The 15,920-nt window shown below is 41.3% G+C and overlaps 1 protein-coding gene across 2 annotated transcripts in view; it reads left to right on the top strand.

Moving 5' to 3' along the window:
• Nucleotides 1–4,900, top strand: part of AP3B1 (adaptor related protein complex 3 subunit beta 1) — a 259,009-nt gene extending 254,109 nt beyond the window's left edge. For both annotated transcript variants that reach the window (XM_028114478.2, XM_028114479.2), the window contains one exon: nt 4,180–4,900. In XM_028114478.2, coding sequence (XP_027970279.1) covers nt 4,180–4,333 — 154 coding nt within the window. In that variant the 3' untranslated portion in view covers nt 4,334–4,900. The remainder of the gene's footprint in view (nt 1–4,179) is intronic.
• Nucleotides 4,901–15,920: the final 11,020 nt, after the last annotated feature.

The raw sequence follows: 15,920 nt of genomic DNA, 5'->3' as shown, positions 1-15,920 counted from the left end.
TTAACATTGCAGTTATTCAGACAATTGAGTTGTAGAATTTCTTTTCCTTCTGACAAAGAACATTTATGGTCCATAGCCAGCTTCTCATAAATCTAAAAAAAAGTGTGGTTTAAGTGCATGAGGGAATAAGGACATGTATTGTAGATAGTAAATTTATACAAATTTGTTGTTGTGATCTGAGCTTTTTTCATAATTCTGTCAGTAGTTAAGACAAATTAACTTTTTTAGAAAAGTAGTATCTTCATTTAGGTTTGGCAAGCAGCGTATTTTGTCTTTTTCTTTAATCTTGAGAATTCTTACAAGCTTCAAAAATTAAATGTCAGTTGCTAGAGATAATAGACAAAAAATATGTAATGAAATGAAATACAGATATATCTAAACAGTTTTACCTTCTCATTTGGTGATTACAAACAGCCAGTGCTTGGTGGTGGAATGAAAAATGAAAAATTATGAAAAATACCTAGATGGTATCCTTTTAATAACATGGAGCCCGTCATACATAGGCAATACATCTTTAACTGTCATCCTCTTATTTGTTCTCATTTGTGGTGTTACTGGTGTTCGAGGTTGGTTGGCCTCCCAGAAGTCCCTCCCTGTGTTACAGCCCCATTCAGGAAGGTTTTATATTTTTCATTGCCGGTGTGTCTTTTGAGGGCGTGGGAGGTGGGGGGTGTTTAAAATTTTTTAAATCTTTAAAAGCAGAAATTAAAAAGTTATTATGATAAAAACTAATGATGTAATATATTAACATAACAATAAAAAATTTAATGGAAAAAAAAGTTATTATGATAAAGCACCAAGTCAGGATGCTTTGAATTCCATAATGGTGCAAATTCAAGTTCACAATTTTGAAGGGAAAAATCTTCCCTCTTCAAGCTTTTGGAACAGTAATAGATTATATACATATTAGGTAAATAAGAAAAACCTTAATTTATCCGTGCATTTTGCATATTTGAGAATGTGTATAATCCAGAATCAGAATACTTGGGTTCAGGTTCCTGCTTGACCATTCACTAGCTATGTGCCCATGAGCAAGTTTCTTAACTTCTGTGGGCCTCAGTTCCCTCATCTATAAGGTGATCTGCCTCGAAGAATCAAACGAGTGCCCGTGACACAAAGCACTTAATAAATGACAGCTGCAATGATGGCTATGGTGATCCAGAAACTTCACATACCTTCTGAAAAAGTTTGGTCACAGTGTCATCTTCGTTTGAGGTTAAGTACAGAGGTTCTGCTGTCGGCCATTAAATTTAGCATAGAAGTGTTTGACCCAAGCTGTCTTTATAATCAATATGTCTTATATCCCAAAGCTAGCTGTGTGTTATTTATTAATTGGTGTTCTTTCCATAACTGTCTTTCGGTGTATTTTTAAAGCATATCCTGTTTGGGCATTAAGCGATTAATAAATTTTGGGGGGTGGCTTTGCTTTTCATGGACCAAAACAAACCAGTTGTAATCATGCTGTGTTCCAATTAAATACATCCTTTTTGAACTGTGAAATGAGAATGTCAGAACATCTGATCTTCTAGTCTTCTGCTTTAAAACATGGCTTTCACCATTTGTGCCCACTAGCACAGAGAGACCAAGTTAAAGGCAGTAGCTTTTACACCAGCGAACAGATATTATTGCTAGGATGATTTGCTTAGCATGTTTCCACTGTAGTGTAAGCAAAGACCTCTTTTCTTTCATGCCCCTATTCTTTATAGTATTGAGAATTTTGTGGTAACAGGATTTCAAAAACATGTACAAGACACTAATTTTAATCTCTTTAAACATACTGACGTCAAAATTGACGTTTGTCTCTGCTGAGTTTACATTACTGTACCATCGACTCTAAGTTTTTAATAGAAAAGAGATAAACTGTGCCTTGGGGCTGTGCAACCCTGAAATTCAAGTGCTTTTGTGTCCCTATTCAGACATAATCTCCTTCCCTGCAGTCCCAAGGCACAAGTGTTAAGTAAATAAAGGGACTAATAAGACTATTGTTTACGTAATTATAACCCTGTCAGAAATAGGGACCTCTGTTGAAATATGTGTTGAATGAAGACTTGGTGATGACCAAATCTGTGGGGGGAAAAAGTTACATAAATGAGTAGGACAGTAGAGCCACCTAGTATCATTTGGTTTAACAGACAGACTAGGTTTAACAGAAATACAGAAACAGGATTCTCCTGTGAAGCAGAAGAACCTCAAAAATGTGGACAAAAGAAATGCATAAACTTGTAAGGGGTGATAGGAAAGAGGGACCTCTGGGGGCTGGTGATATTTGTGTTCTCTAGAAGATGGAATTAGGTACGCAGTTCCTTATGTCTTGTGTGGACATCTGAAGAGCACACAGATGTGTATAGTATGAGAGCTTTACAAAATATCTTTAAAAACACTGGTATAATTTCTCTTCCTAAACTGGTTACTTACAGTTGCTTCTCTCAAGTAGAAAAACTGCTCTGTTGGACTCCTTACCAGTCTTCAGTGTGTTTGGAGAGAGTAGCTTTCCATGTTTGTAGAAAATACACAAATAAATGACTGGGAAGGCTTCTAACATACTTTATCAACAACCCACCAGCTCACATTTTAAGATGCAACCTGAAAGTGTTGATAATATTTTGAATTACATAAAATTAGCATGTTTGTTTTGCTTTTGAGTCATTATTCTGTTTATCGTTGGGAAACTGATTTTCATGATTCTGTTTAGGTCAAAAATGGCTTGTTAGGTTTCGAAAAAAAAGAATCGAATGTGTCATAAGATCTTGATGTCATTTTTTTTAAAACTCAAAAAAGAAATTACTTTTCATTTAAAGAGAATCTGCTTCCTGCTTAAGTGGCTAATATTTTAATTAAGTTGGGAGTGAAGTTTTTCTGAGTGTCTCCTGATAAACTCCCTCTTTTATGTTGATGGTAATTAAACAGATCCCTGAGGACACCGCGGGCTCTGCGCAAGGCCCATGCTAATTGTCAGACATGAGACACTGACCAGTTGGTTTGCTCTTGAATAGTCCGCAGCGTGCTGTCAGCGCGGCAGTTTTATTTTTATGTATTGTGAGCTGTTGTCAGGGCTAACTGGGTGCCATTGTGGCTGAAGATGTTGCGCAAATTGAGGCAGATGGCTCAGATTCAGACACGTGTCATACAGAAAGGGGAAAGGGGATTGGCCCTGCAAAGTGGGGTCACAGCAGGTCACAGACCTGCTCTACACTTGTTAGTGTTTTCAAAAGCTCATGTGCGGCAACTTTGTTTTTCTCCAGTCATCCCTGCAATCGAACCCCCTCCCCCTCCCCAAAATGTGTGGAACAGGCTCCGTGTGGAGAATGGAGGCCTAGGAGGGTACCGTCCTCTTCCTTAACGTCTCTGGGGCTCAACTCTGCATGCGGAATGAGTTAGCAGGATTGACACAAATTCATTGTGCCTCCAACGGCTTCTCAGTCAATTGCAGTGCTTAAAAGGCTAGTTTTGCTTTTAATTCCATGTAATTAGTAGATTCTTCATGTCTTGGAATTTAGTAATGGAGCCTTAGACCTCAAGTTTCCTCTGTTCTAAAGCAAAAAGAAGTATCTAACATCCTGAACATTAAAAAAAAAAATCTAAAAAGAGGGTGTGTGGTGTTGTACCTGGCTGTCCTGTGATTTTGTTACATGTCATCATCAACATTAGAGATTGAATTTGAATATTTTAACATGCATGCATGAATTTTTGAAACAATATGAGTTTTATAATGTCCATAAAATTACCTAACTTCTTGCATAATCATTTTCACATATGAGGAATTAAAATTTCAAGCTCTTTGACAAAAGTACCTTTTCTTAATATGTTTTAAAAATAAAAATACAGTGGTTTATTTTAAATGGCCCCATGCATGGTGGAATGTTTAAATATCAAATGAATGATTCCCAAATATATATTAATGGGGGATTATTCACATATACCTGTTGTCCAAAGTAATAAGTAAATTGACTTCCTTTTCTTGTTCCGTTCTAACAATGCACTAAAATTACCTGCCTGTGGTAAGCATGGTGCTGGGCAGTTTATTGATTTTTCAGAAGCATGCTTGGCTTTGGGTTTTTGGCAGTAGGGAACCTGTAAGAAATTACTGAGAAAACAATTATTTTAAACCTATTTGAATCTGTTCCATCTCCTTTCCCCCACCCCCCTCATGACAAAAGGCCTCTCTTTTTTTATCTTCAGGTTTGCAGCTAAAACTGTGCACAGTGGGTCGTTGATGCTCGTCACAGTGGAGCTGAAGGAAGGCTCTACAGCCCAGCTTATCATCAACACTGAGAGAACCGTGATCGGTTCTGTTCTGCTGCGGGAGCTGAAGCCCGTCCTGTCCCAGGGGTAACCTGCTTACATCTGGACTTCAGAATCTGGCACACAACAAAAGTGCCTGGCATCCACTACTGCTGCCTTTCATTTATAATAATAGCCCTTCCATCTGGCAGCGGGGGAAGAATACACTCTTGACATTCTTGTCTCCTGCTTTAGAATGCTGGTGTGTATCTATCATGTATGCAGTACTTGCCCCCTTTTCGCTTTGCTAACCAAAGAACATATATTTTACTGTCAGTTTTCTCAACTCTTGAATCCATGGGGCATTTTCTCTGTCCTGCTACTTCTTCTGGCCCTCTCCCCTTCCCTTTTTGCACCACGATGGACATGAATTGGGTATTTTAAGTTCATTGGAAATCATCCTCCCTCCCAGTGTAAGCAAAAATCAGCCTAGAAATAGTCTAAATGGCCTCTCAGCTTGGTTTCTGAAAATTGGGGTAGCACACTTTTTAGAATTAAATACAAAAACAACAAGATCTCTGCAGAATTTTGTTCTGTGAATTTCCTGGTATTGTAATTGGTTATTGACAATGCTCATCATGAAATCATCTCTGAATAATAAACTAGCATATGAATAACATGTGTCTTTGCATTTTTAATGAGAAACTATGTGTAATCCCAAAGTTCATAGGCTGATATTTCTTTAAAGTTAAATGGTTTGAGTGTTATATTCTGCAAAGAAGCAATCAATGGGGTTTAGTTAGTGAAAAAAAAAACCCACTTTCAAACTCAAGTAGATATATTTAATAACAACAGCAAAAATCATCGTGTTGTAACATCAAATGTCTCTTTCTGTGCAATCTTGATTAGTAGGGATCAGATTATAAGGTGAATTACACCTGCTGAATAAATTCTTTTTATCTCATTGCTCCTTTACAAATCTTGATGCCCAACTTAGACAGACTGAAATACCTTTGGAAACTAACCAGTATAAACCTAATTGTAGAAATTTTAAGAACCAGTTACATAATCAACATATTCTTTTCCCTGCAGTGTTTATTTTGTTTGCTGACTTAGGCAAGTCACTGTTTTTTAGGAAGATTGTTCTATAACCAGGACACTTTTTTCTAAGTCTTTTATACCTTTTTAAAACCAATTGAAATTTTATTTACCTTTCTGATATAAGGTAATAGAGAGTATTTGCTAGTCAGTTCCCTTTCTTTAAAGCCACATAACGATTTTTAAAAAGTAAAAAGAGAATACATATTGGCGGAAACACCATAGAACATATATAAAGAGAAAAAAAAAAACCCATTCTTAGAAAATACACATTGAATAAAACAGACCTGAAAAATTAAATTTTCAAGCTTGTGAGCTGGGGGGAGCAAACAAGATGGTTAAATTGTCCTGCTCTTGGAATAGAGCAGTGACTCTGGGTGAGAAGGAGAGCTGTAGGAGTCACGTGTCTGGCCTCGCCCTGGAGCCTTCGGGCAATGGCGGTGCCGACAGCCAGAAGCGACGCTGTTACTGCCGCCGGTTGGCATTTCCGTTAATAATCCTGTTTCTCGGGGCTTGCTTCACAACTTTGGGGTTTTCAGTCAACAACTTTTGGAAATGTTATAAAGAGTTTGACAGGCTAAATACCTGTTTTCTGAAAAACCTATTTACACAATGCCTCAAAGCAGAGGGAAAATGTATGTTGCGGTGTAGACAGGTTTTTGTTTTCCTTAAATGAGGGCACTTCTCTTTGAAAACAGGTTATTCATAGGTACGTATTTGGAAACTAAGGAAATTTCAGTGGAACTTTACTTTTGAATAAGATCAATTTTTGATAGCTAACCTTGAGATTTAAAATCTATACTAAATAATGTAATGTGGTATGCTAACAGTTGAAGCCATTTTAACATCAATAGCTTAGTATCATTAAAATATTTTTCTTATAAGTGGAAATTAGAAAAATGACCAAAATCCCAAGTTTTAAGATTTGGGGGTGGAGGGGGGTGGGTTTCTTCCTTTTCTGGTACAGTGTTTCAGAGTTCCTTACCTCATACTTCCTTTAACTTTATCATAATCCATGATTATCTCTAAATTGTTCCATTGAGTCGAGTTAGTCAATGTTGAATTCTTAATTCTAGCTATATTTTTTCATTTTAATGTCCACTTAATGGGACATTTTATGTACACCAATCTTGAAGAATGGCTCTCATAGTATATTTCAGACTGAGCCTCATTTTTGGTATCACATTGCCTCATTTTTGGTATCTCAATACACTTGCTTTATTTATTATAAGAAAAGGAGAATGTTTTTATTCTGAAGAGCCTATAACAATGAACTTACCAAATTAAAATACTTGATACTTGCCCTTCCCAGGAACTATTTGCAAACATTTGAATAACTTTATAATAGCTTATGAGAAGTTTGCCCTTGTAACCTATGGTTCATGTTAAGAAGATAGATACTACATTAGAGGAGACAAGAATCCCGAATGATGAATAATATAAAGGGAGGTTTTAAAAAGCAAAGTTTAGCTAGCTAGAGGAAAACCTAAGCTTTTTTACCTTCTTTGTGTCCTCTCTCTAATCTCTCTAACATGATAGGGGAATGTGTTTAAGCAGGGAAAAGGCCTCTTTTCACATAATGAGGGGGGAAAAGCCCTATGTTACAGTGCAAAATTAACAAAGCCTTACTGTTTCCTCTCTATTTAAAGCCTGCATCCACGGTGAAATGTGAAGAACTGCAGTAACCATTGTCAGGGGTATAGTAAAATAGAAGATACGCGCTCTACCCCCAAGAAACCACAATGCAGTTGGCAATAGATGAAGAAATGGCAGTGTGGACTTCACTAAGTCAGTGAGCCCTGGTTTGCAAACAGACTTCACTTACACACTAACACGGGCCCACCTCCTCCCCCAGCCCCACTCACTTTGGGTGCCAAGTCCAGTGGCTTTAAGTGAACTCTCAGCTCCCGGAGTCTTGCTGAACCCATCTCTTCACCTCCACCTCGCCCTCCTCACTCAGGTGACCTGACTGGACCAACCACTGCGTGCACAATTCTTTTGTTCTTCCGTCAGTCGGAGGTCGCTTAACTGAAAGGCGATGACTTTGGGACCGTATACTTGCTTTTTTTTTATCCTTTTCCTTACCATTCCTTCCAACTTGACCAGTTACCTCAAGAAAAGTTGTCATGATCACTGTCACTCTCTTCTTGAGGTTTTAGAGGAACCAAAAAAAAAAAAAAAAAACCAAAAAGCAAGTTTATGATAGTGTTATACTCTAGATGAATGGAAATTGTGTTTAATAGAAAAGCATGCCCTTAAATGGACCAGGAGTTCGTTCCTGGATCTTCACGGTCTCCATCTCCTTTCTTTATGCGACTTCCCGACAAATGGTGTTCAGCACAACTAAATGAAGGCTTTACTCTTTCTATCTTAGTAACTTTTCCTACCACTTTTCAACTGTGCTGTGGACTGAGCACTATTTTAAGCCCTAACGTGGTAAGTTAACTACCATTTGAAATTGTTTTTTGAATAAAAATATTTTAGATTTCACGTGATCACTTGACCAGCAAACTTGGAGCATAGCTGTTTGAAAGCTGAAATTGTTTCTGGACAGAGTTGTGAAGCAGTTGTGTGATAGATCACACCAGAAAGAGCTATAGGGTTTAGGGGGACACAGTGTTCACTGGGCTAGAGAGGTCTGAGAAGCTTCCACTGAGGCAATGAAACTGGATGGCATTTAGAAGAGAAAAGTTTCTGGGAGAACAGATTGTTCTCAACTGAAGCTGTCTCTTAGAATGCACCTTTGTATAGAGAGCAACTTACCCAAACACCACTCTGTGCCCCCATTTCTCCCTTCTGTCTCCCTGACGCCATCGCCCAGGTCTGCAGCTCAGGGGCTGCGGTAGGTCAGAGGAGAAGCGAATGGTTGCCATACTGTGGGTGGGGCCGCACTGCCCTTGGAAACTGGAGGCAGGATAAAGAAGATTGGGAACCAGTGAACTAGAGATCAGGAGAAATCAGCTTTGTTGGTTCTACTGTCCTGTTTGTAAGCTAGTGTTAGACATTTCCTTGGGGATTTTAGTTACTTCCTCTGCTTTTGAATTATTTACAGGTTCTAAAGTCTTTTTGGACTTAAAAGTAGCTAAAGAATATGAAATTGCATTGGTATCTATTTACTGGTTAAGTGATTGTATGTTGACGTGATGCCTAATCTCCCCCTTGTGTCTGTCTTCCTCTGGAGTCAAATTGATGTACATAGTCACTTGTACATGTAATTCCTGGCTGCTTCAGTAAATGTGTACACTGAAGACCCAAGCCCCTCAGAACTCAAACATGGAATTATTACAACAGACTCAAACTTGTCTTTAATGACCTTCTAAAACACTGCTTTCTCATCTACAACCTTGAGCGCCAGAGACACCAAAAATAAGGCTGAAGTGGAGAATTGTATTAAGTAATCTCCGTGCCCAGTGTGGGACTTGAACTCACAACCCCGAGACCGAGAGTCTCATGCTCTACTGACTAAGCCAGCCAGGTGCCCCAGTGTAGAAGAATATTCTCAGATCTAGAGATGTTTGGAAAGCCTAACCAGTAGATAATTTTGCCAGTGGGCTCATTCATGTAAACCTGTGAAGACTGCAAATGCTGCACATGGGCTTGGAGAGAACAGGGAGGCCCCACCTTGCCCACACCCTTCTCATTAACTGGCCTGGGAGGCGTTGCCAAGGGGGTTGTTTCATAATATGAGAGGGAGGGAGGGAAGATAGATTAGCTCTCAAACTGTAGCTCAACCAAGATTCTGGATTCGTTCCTCCTAGAAGAGCGTCTTCTCACCCATGTAAGAACCAACTTGGGGGTGGGGGGAGGGTTTGTTTCTTCTTTAAGCAGTGTGATGGATGCGAAGACTTGTTTTACAGTAGGGTCAACCATCTCCATGGATAACAGTAAGGAATTGTCAAGACCGTGGCCTACAAAAAGAAAAATACTAAATTTTGCCTTTGCAAAGTAACTAAAAAGGGTTGTATAAAGATGCGCCCCTCAGCCTAAATTTAAATTCCCCATTTCTGATGAGTTCATTGTTACATGCTTTATTCCCTTTGTTAGTAAACTGTGTAAAGTTAGGAATGACAACAAAGGGTGAGGTGCGAACCCAAACACACTGCCCCGGGGAAGTTAATGCAGACTTTTGGGGAGACCAAGTCCCCTCCCAACTTAAGTTTTGATCTTTGGCCGACAAAATGATGCCGTCCTCAGAGGGCCTCATACCGGCATCCCACTGAAGTCGCCAACACCCAAGGGCACTCTTTCCGTGACCCCAGAGCCTCCATTTTGCTCAGGCCTCATCAAAACCACGGGGCCTACATAAAAATATTTTGTAAACAAAGTTACGGGCAGCTCAGTTTTCTAATTGAAAGTAATTATGATTTCTGTGCTGTGGTGTAATTACCTAAAAAAATGTTATTTGATGATTAAGATTCTGGAGTGAATTGTGTTCTTTGGGCTCTCGCGCCGTGCCTCCATCGGGGACTCGGTTTCAGCGGTGTGCAGCTGCTGGAGCTGATTTACAGTGCTGCGGCTGTGGCTGGTCATAAATAAATCCTCTTATATAGTTGTTATGAACACCTGTTAGATCATCTGTCAGCAAAGCGCTGTTCACATTTATCATGGCGCGGGAGTCATTTTACCTCAATCCATTTCCAACTGACTCAGCCTCCATCGCCGGATTACTATTACCACACCATAATCGCCCCTTCCCACTCCATGTTACAACTTGCAGATAAAAGATTTCACTACTTGGCCAAATTTCATAAATAAAGGAGCAGTTCAGTGCAGTAAAAGTTTATTTTTGTCGTCATTTGTCACCCCATTATTCTATAAATCAAATGGAATAGCACTATTGCTGGCTCAGGTGTTGCTGTCAGCCTTAGGCATGGAAATGGTCCGTTTCTTCCTTTCAGATGAGATGACATGTCTTTCAGACTTAACTGGCTTATGGCTTTGTTTCACCCATTTTATTTTATTACCCCTCCAAAAAAAAGAAAAACCCTTGGGGAACGGAAAGACTTGCGGAGTGAAATGGAAACAGAAAACACAGCCCAGCACGCTGCTTAGCTCAGTGATCTGTGTTTCCCCCCATCCGGCCATCAGGAATTGACCCCCAGCCCCTCACACTCTGAGTCCTTGACTGAGGATGCTTTCCATAAACTTCTGAGGGCTTTGTGGTTTCTATTATGGAAAGGCCATTCCAGTGTGGAGTCACAGATATTGAAATACCTGAGGTACATCCTCAGAGATCCTCCCAATGTGACAGGCCGTATGCAAAGACATGTCGAACTGGTCTCTTTTCTAAAATGCATTGTAATAGCTCTGAGGCTTTGAGAGGCAATGGTCACCCCCAGGGAGCGTCTTACCCCTTGGAGGTTTTTGTCAGCCCTGGAGCTTTGCAGGGGAGTCAGGATTTATTAGCAAGTTGTGAACTCTGTCTCGGGTGTAAGTCTGAGGAAGGCAGTGTCCCTCGGTTAAAAGGAAGAGGGCAGAAAAAGCTGACGGGATGGGGTAATAGAAAAGGGTTTATAGTTGATATTATACTTCCGAGTTGGTTCTAATTCAACTTACATTCTTCATAGTCATTATGTAGCTCATAAATTCAATAAAGTGTTTTACTGTTACTATAAAAATGACAGGAGGGGGGTTTTATGTTGTAAGTTTCGTTAGTTTCTCTTCCTGTTTTATGTTGAAGTTCTCAGGCCATTATGTCATTAAACTCCTTGGAGTCTGAAGGGCTCAGGCCCCTCCATTTCTTGCCTTTTGCACACTTGGCCGTGTCAGCCCAGGCTGGGTCAGGCCACCAGACACTTGGAGCCAACTGCAGTGGTGCTGGGAGAGCAGCAGGCTTTGCATCTGTTATTTCATGAGAAGTAGCTTCATTCTGTGATGATGTGTAGTGAGAAGCCGAACGGCCTGGGGCTTGGGGGGGGGAGGGGGGAAAAGCTTAGGCAGACTACTGGAGGGGCTCTAGAAATTTGGAAGAAGAGTCTATCAGGAGCACTTGCTGTATGGGGTGTAAGTGGCCCAAGGCCCTCGCAGACTCAGAAATCATTCCCTGCATGGAGATTGGCCTGGGCACTAGACTCTGCTTACTTGTTAACCTTTGCATAGCTTTTAAGTCCTTGATAAAGTTCTAAGCAAATACAGAGTCAGAATCTTAACTGGGATTGTTTGAAAGGAAAAATTCTTTTGGCTGTTTTCTTTGATTCCAGAAGAAGCAAAGGGCACTTCTGCTCTAGGAAACTTTGCTTTCTCCAGATGTTTGTTTTGAACAAAATATCCACATGGAAACAGCAACTACTAATTCTCTGGCCAGAGTGCATCAAGTCCTTAATCTAAAGCCTCCCATTCATCCAGCTGTCTGGCATTTGCTATTATAGGGCACCAACAGAGAAATGAGGCTGTGGCTTTATCACTGCACCCTGGGTGACAACTTGATTTTCTGCTTTCACCGCAGGCAGCAGCAGCCCAACATGATGGGGCTGTTAATTTGTGCATTTCATGGTGTCTGTCAGGGGGGCAGGGAGAGGAGGGTTTCAGGGGGAAGGGAATGGAGCATGTCCCAGCCGCGGAAGCACCTGTCTGCATTGACGGCACAGAGCACTTCTTATTAGCGTGCAGGTCTCTAAATGCAGCCCAGGGATGACAGCCTGGCATCCCAGCACCCACACACTGTGACAGGCGCCGGCAGCCGGTCCCATTGTTTGCCCTTGATGAGCATGTCATTAATGGAAATGGAAGAAAGTGAGGGCCACATCAGTATTCAAATAGCCTCTATTCTCTCTGCCATTCACCCGGCTGGCTCAGCCTGCCGCAGATTTCCTTCTGCAAGCTCCTCTTAGACTTTTTTTTTTTTTTTTTTTTGGTAACAGATTTATTCCCATTGCATACAAATCCTTTCCATGTTGTTCCTGGTTTCTTCCAAGCCTGTGTTTACACCCACCTCTTTAGGCTGGATTTAGCTAGATCAAAGGAGATTTGGGGCTCTTGTATATTGCAAAGGTCTAATTAGCAAGTGCATGCTCTTTACAGCCAAGAAAATCCATGTTGCTACTCCTGAATCCTGCATCTTCTCTGAGGGGGATGGTGGCTGCTCTGGCCACCAGTCGGAGAAATATCTGATAGAGCTGGGTAGCATGCAACACAGAGAATCTGACTTCTTCGAGAATGGCTGGCATGGGAAACAATACTTCCCTCTCTCAAGCTTGGCAAATTAAAGAAAAAGCAAGGAAAGTGCCCAGTAGTGTACTTGGGAGGGAAAGAACTGTGTATGCCCATGATTATTTACAGCCAAGTGGACAGTGACTAGATCCTAAATACATGTTTCCGTCCCTCCCACCCTGTGTTGGTCTGTTTGCTTAATAATGTAATTAGTGCTCAGAGGGAGAATATTGACGATGCTGCCTGCAGCCATTGCTCTTCCTTCTGCCTCCAACCGGGTCCTGTTGCCCACCTGGCTTCCGCATTGCCTAGTTTGGTGGCTTCGGCCATGCACTTATACACCCTCACTCCTGCCCACACACCCCTCCGAGCCGCCTCTGCTAATATAAGCCCAACTCCAACCCCTCCCCCCCCCGCCGCCGTGACCCCCTGCACACACTGTCTTAGTCCTGTGTTTGCCAGGCTCACATCTCACACGTTCAGATGGCATGTTCTTAGATGAAGGCAGCAATGAAAGACCACCTCTGATTTCTCTCTGACCTTTTAGTAAGGAAAGGTCAGAAGAACTGCTTGCTGTGCATTTCCCTAGCAATGTGCCTTATCTGGTATTAATCTGTCAGTGAGTAGGGCCCCGACTCCCTAAGACACCACCCATCTTCCAGGCCCGGTCTTGCTGGAGGCTGAAAATGGAGCATACGTTACTGCCGAGTGCCTGGAAGGAGAACTCGGGTCTAGTTCCTCAGCAGTGCAGTGTCCTCTGCTTACATCCGCAGATGAACAAAGCAATTCTGACTTCACCAAGCTGTTTGAGAGAAAGAGCCATGTCTTTATTCCAACACTGCCGTCTCCCAATAGAGGTGCCCAGTGGTCTGGCTCAGAGAGGACCTCCATGGAATTGTTCCTATCCATGGTATCATGGCCCCTTGATGGTTCTGGGGGATCCAAGAACAGATTTTCTCAGGTGTTTACCGGACAACCTGCAGAATCCCCCAGCCTTTCCTCAGTAGAAGCCCAGAGGGGTGATTATGGTTTAAAAAGCGAAGTCGTAAATTGGGCTTTCTCTACTCACTTGCTTTGTAGCTGAGGGAATCCACAGAGGGCAATTTAAAAGAAAAAGAAACAGGCTGAGAAAAAAATTGCAATGCTTTAGACTTAGTGTCAGAGTGATGGAAAATAATTTTCACATTTGATTAATTATTAAGAGATCTGTTTAATAAAATATAGAGAGAGCATTTTGTCTCTCCACAATCATTAGTATGACCCTGGACCCCTATTTTGGAGGTGAACAAAAAGCTATTGAGGTGAAACAATAAATTCTGTCCCCAAGGGTTTTTGCAGAAGTGGCCACAGGGCTGTCCTGACAGATTTAAGGCAGAAATCCCACAGCTGACACTGAAATGTGTCAAATCCAGTGGCTTCAGTTGGCAGGTCACACTCACCAGCCTCACCCAGACATGTGAATAAAGCAGAATTATTGACCTAGAAAGAAATTGGGCAAAAAAAAAAGAAAGAAAAGAAAAGAAAGGAAATTCGGCATTGGTAGGGCTTTTTTCTTCTTGTTTTATTTTTTTGGAAAATTATCTCCCTAAAGCATAGGTTCAAGTGTTTAGTATTCTTGGCAGCTTACTTTTTTCAAGTGCAGAAAGTCATCAAGGAATCCCATTCTTCTTTGAATGAGTTATTGTCAAAAAACACAATTTCTCTGTCCATGACTCTCTTTGTTTTATTATAATTTAAATAGGAATATCAGAATGTATAAGGAAATATCCAAATAGAATTAGACTTCTTTTTCCCCCAGAAAAAAAAATTATTTTTATCTTTAAGATTAGTACGTAGAGGGTTTTATCCAGTCTCGTGCATTTAAAATAATTAGTTATATGAATGTACATATTAATTTTTAAAATGCTTGGAAAGACATTTCCAAGTTTCGATTTCTGATGCACTTTGATTTGCTAGTTATTTTCAAATACTGATTATGCTCCACAGACGTGGGATCAGGGAGCAATCACCATCAGGCATGGAGATGTTCAGGCTGAGTTTACTCTATGTTCCCTCCGTGGCCCCGACCTACTGGTGGTACATTTGCGAGGTTCACATCTTTCCCATTCAGGTGGATGTTCCTCTGGTGAAGGCACCAGTGAAAGACGACCTCTAATTTCTTTCTGACTCTTCAGTGAGAAAGGACAAGCCCTTGCCTATGGCAGGGCGGGGGGGGGGGGGTCTTTCAGTTACTAACCTCCTGCCCCTTCATCTCAGACATTGGTGGGGAGCACGTGTGGTATCGGGAGGTTAAGTGGCCCCAGCGCTGTTACTATGGCCATGTAGTGATCTCCTGGGACCAAGAAGAACACAAGTATCATTCTCCCCTCTCTGGACCCGTAGAAAGCAGAAGATTTACAAGCTCCAGAGGTAAACAGGGAGAAAATATTAAAATCTTTATCATCTTTATTATTTATCCAATGCTTCTTCTCTATTTGTATTTGCTTTATAATGCACTCAATATATTGTACAGGACAGTAGTAAATACATATACACATACAGTATATAGTTAGTGTCCCGTGCACATATTAGTAAAACATTATAAGTAGTCATACATGTGTATAATATACAGTCAGCAATGCGTGATCCAATTTACAGATAAACGTATGCACTGGAATCAACTCAGTCAAAAGTGCCTGGAGACCACAGTGTGGCTCCCAGCATGCACTGCTCTTCGCTGCCACAACAGTGAGCCCAAGGTGGTATTCTGAGCACCAGGTTCTCTCCTCCATGACTGTGGTTTGAGATGAGTAGGCAAGGAGGCCTCTGGAGGCACCAGGAAGTTATTTCTACTTCCCAGACAAAAATCAGACCTCTCCTGGCCTCTCCCACCCCTCCACCCTTTTTTCCTCAGGGCAGTTTAGAGAACATTCAATGTTCAGCCACCTCAAGGAGGAAGCGCAGGGAAGAGGGTGATTCTGTCCTGAGCAGGTTCACCATCCTGAGCAGGTTTGCCCTGCAGGGCGCGGGGACTGATTACAGCCCACTTTGGAGAAGTTGGGAGGCAGGGTGCAGGAGCGGTGCAGCCTCTCTGCTGGAGGAAGGTGGGGGGCCAGGCAGAAGGTGGGATGGCATCTGGATCCATCTCATTAGGAGTGAGGAATGACTCATGATTCACGAAAGGTCATTGCCTACTGAGGTAGATAAATTACCTATAAGCCTTCAGCAGAGTTGGAGGACCTATTTGGAAAGGAAGTTTTCATTAAGTCAAAGATTTTATGGCTTCTATTTTGTTGCATAGGAAAAGGGAAATAATTACTAATTGACGAAATAAGTGCAGGGAATAAAAAAGTGTAATGTTATTCTAATAGGCCTTGTCTTGGTCTTTAACTTTTCACTTGCAAGCAGCATTATTTTTTAACTCACATGTATAAAAATCATCCACACTGAGAAAGTGGAACCAATTGCAGTTA

This window comes from Eumetopias jubatus, unplaced genomic scaffold, assembly GCF_037043125.1.
Source record: "Eumetopias jubatus isolate StellerSeaLion01/CBP00866 unplaced genomic scaffold, mEumJub1_p1.0 scaffold_5, whole genome shotgun sequence".
In the NCBI taxonomy this organism is placed as follows: Eukaryota; Metazoa; Chordata; class Mammalia; order Carnivora; family Otariidae; genus Eumetopias; species Eumetopias jubatus.
This window is presented reverse-complemented; position numbering and strand designations above follow the sequence as displayed.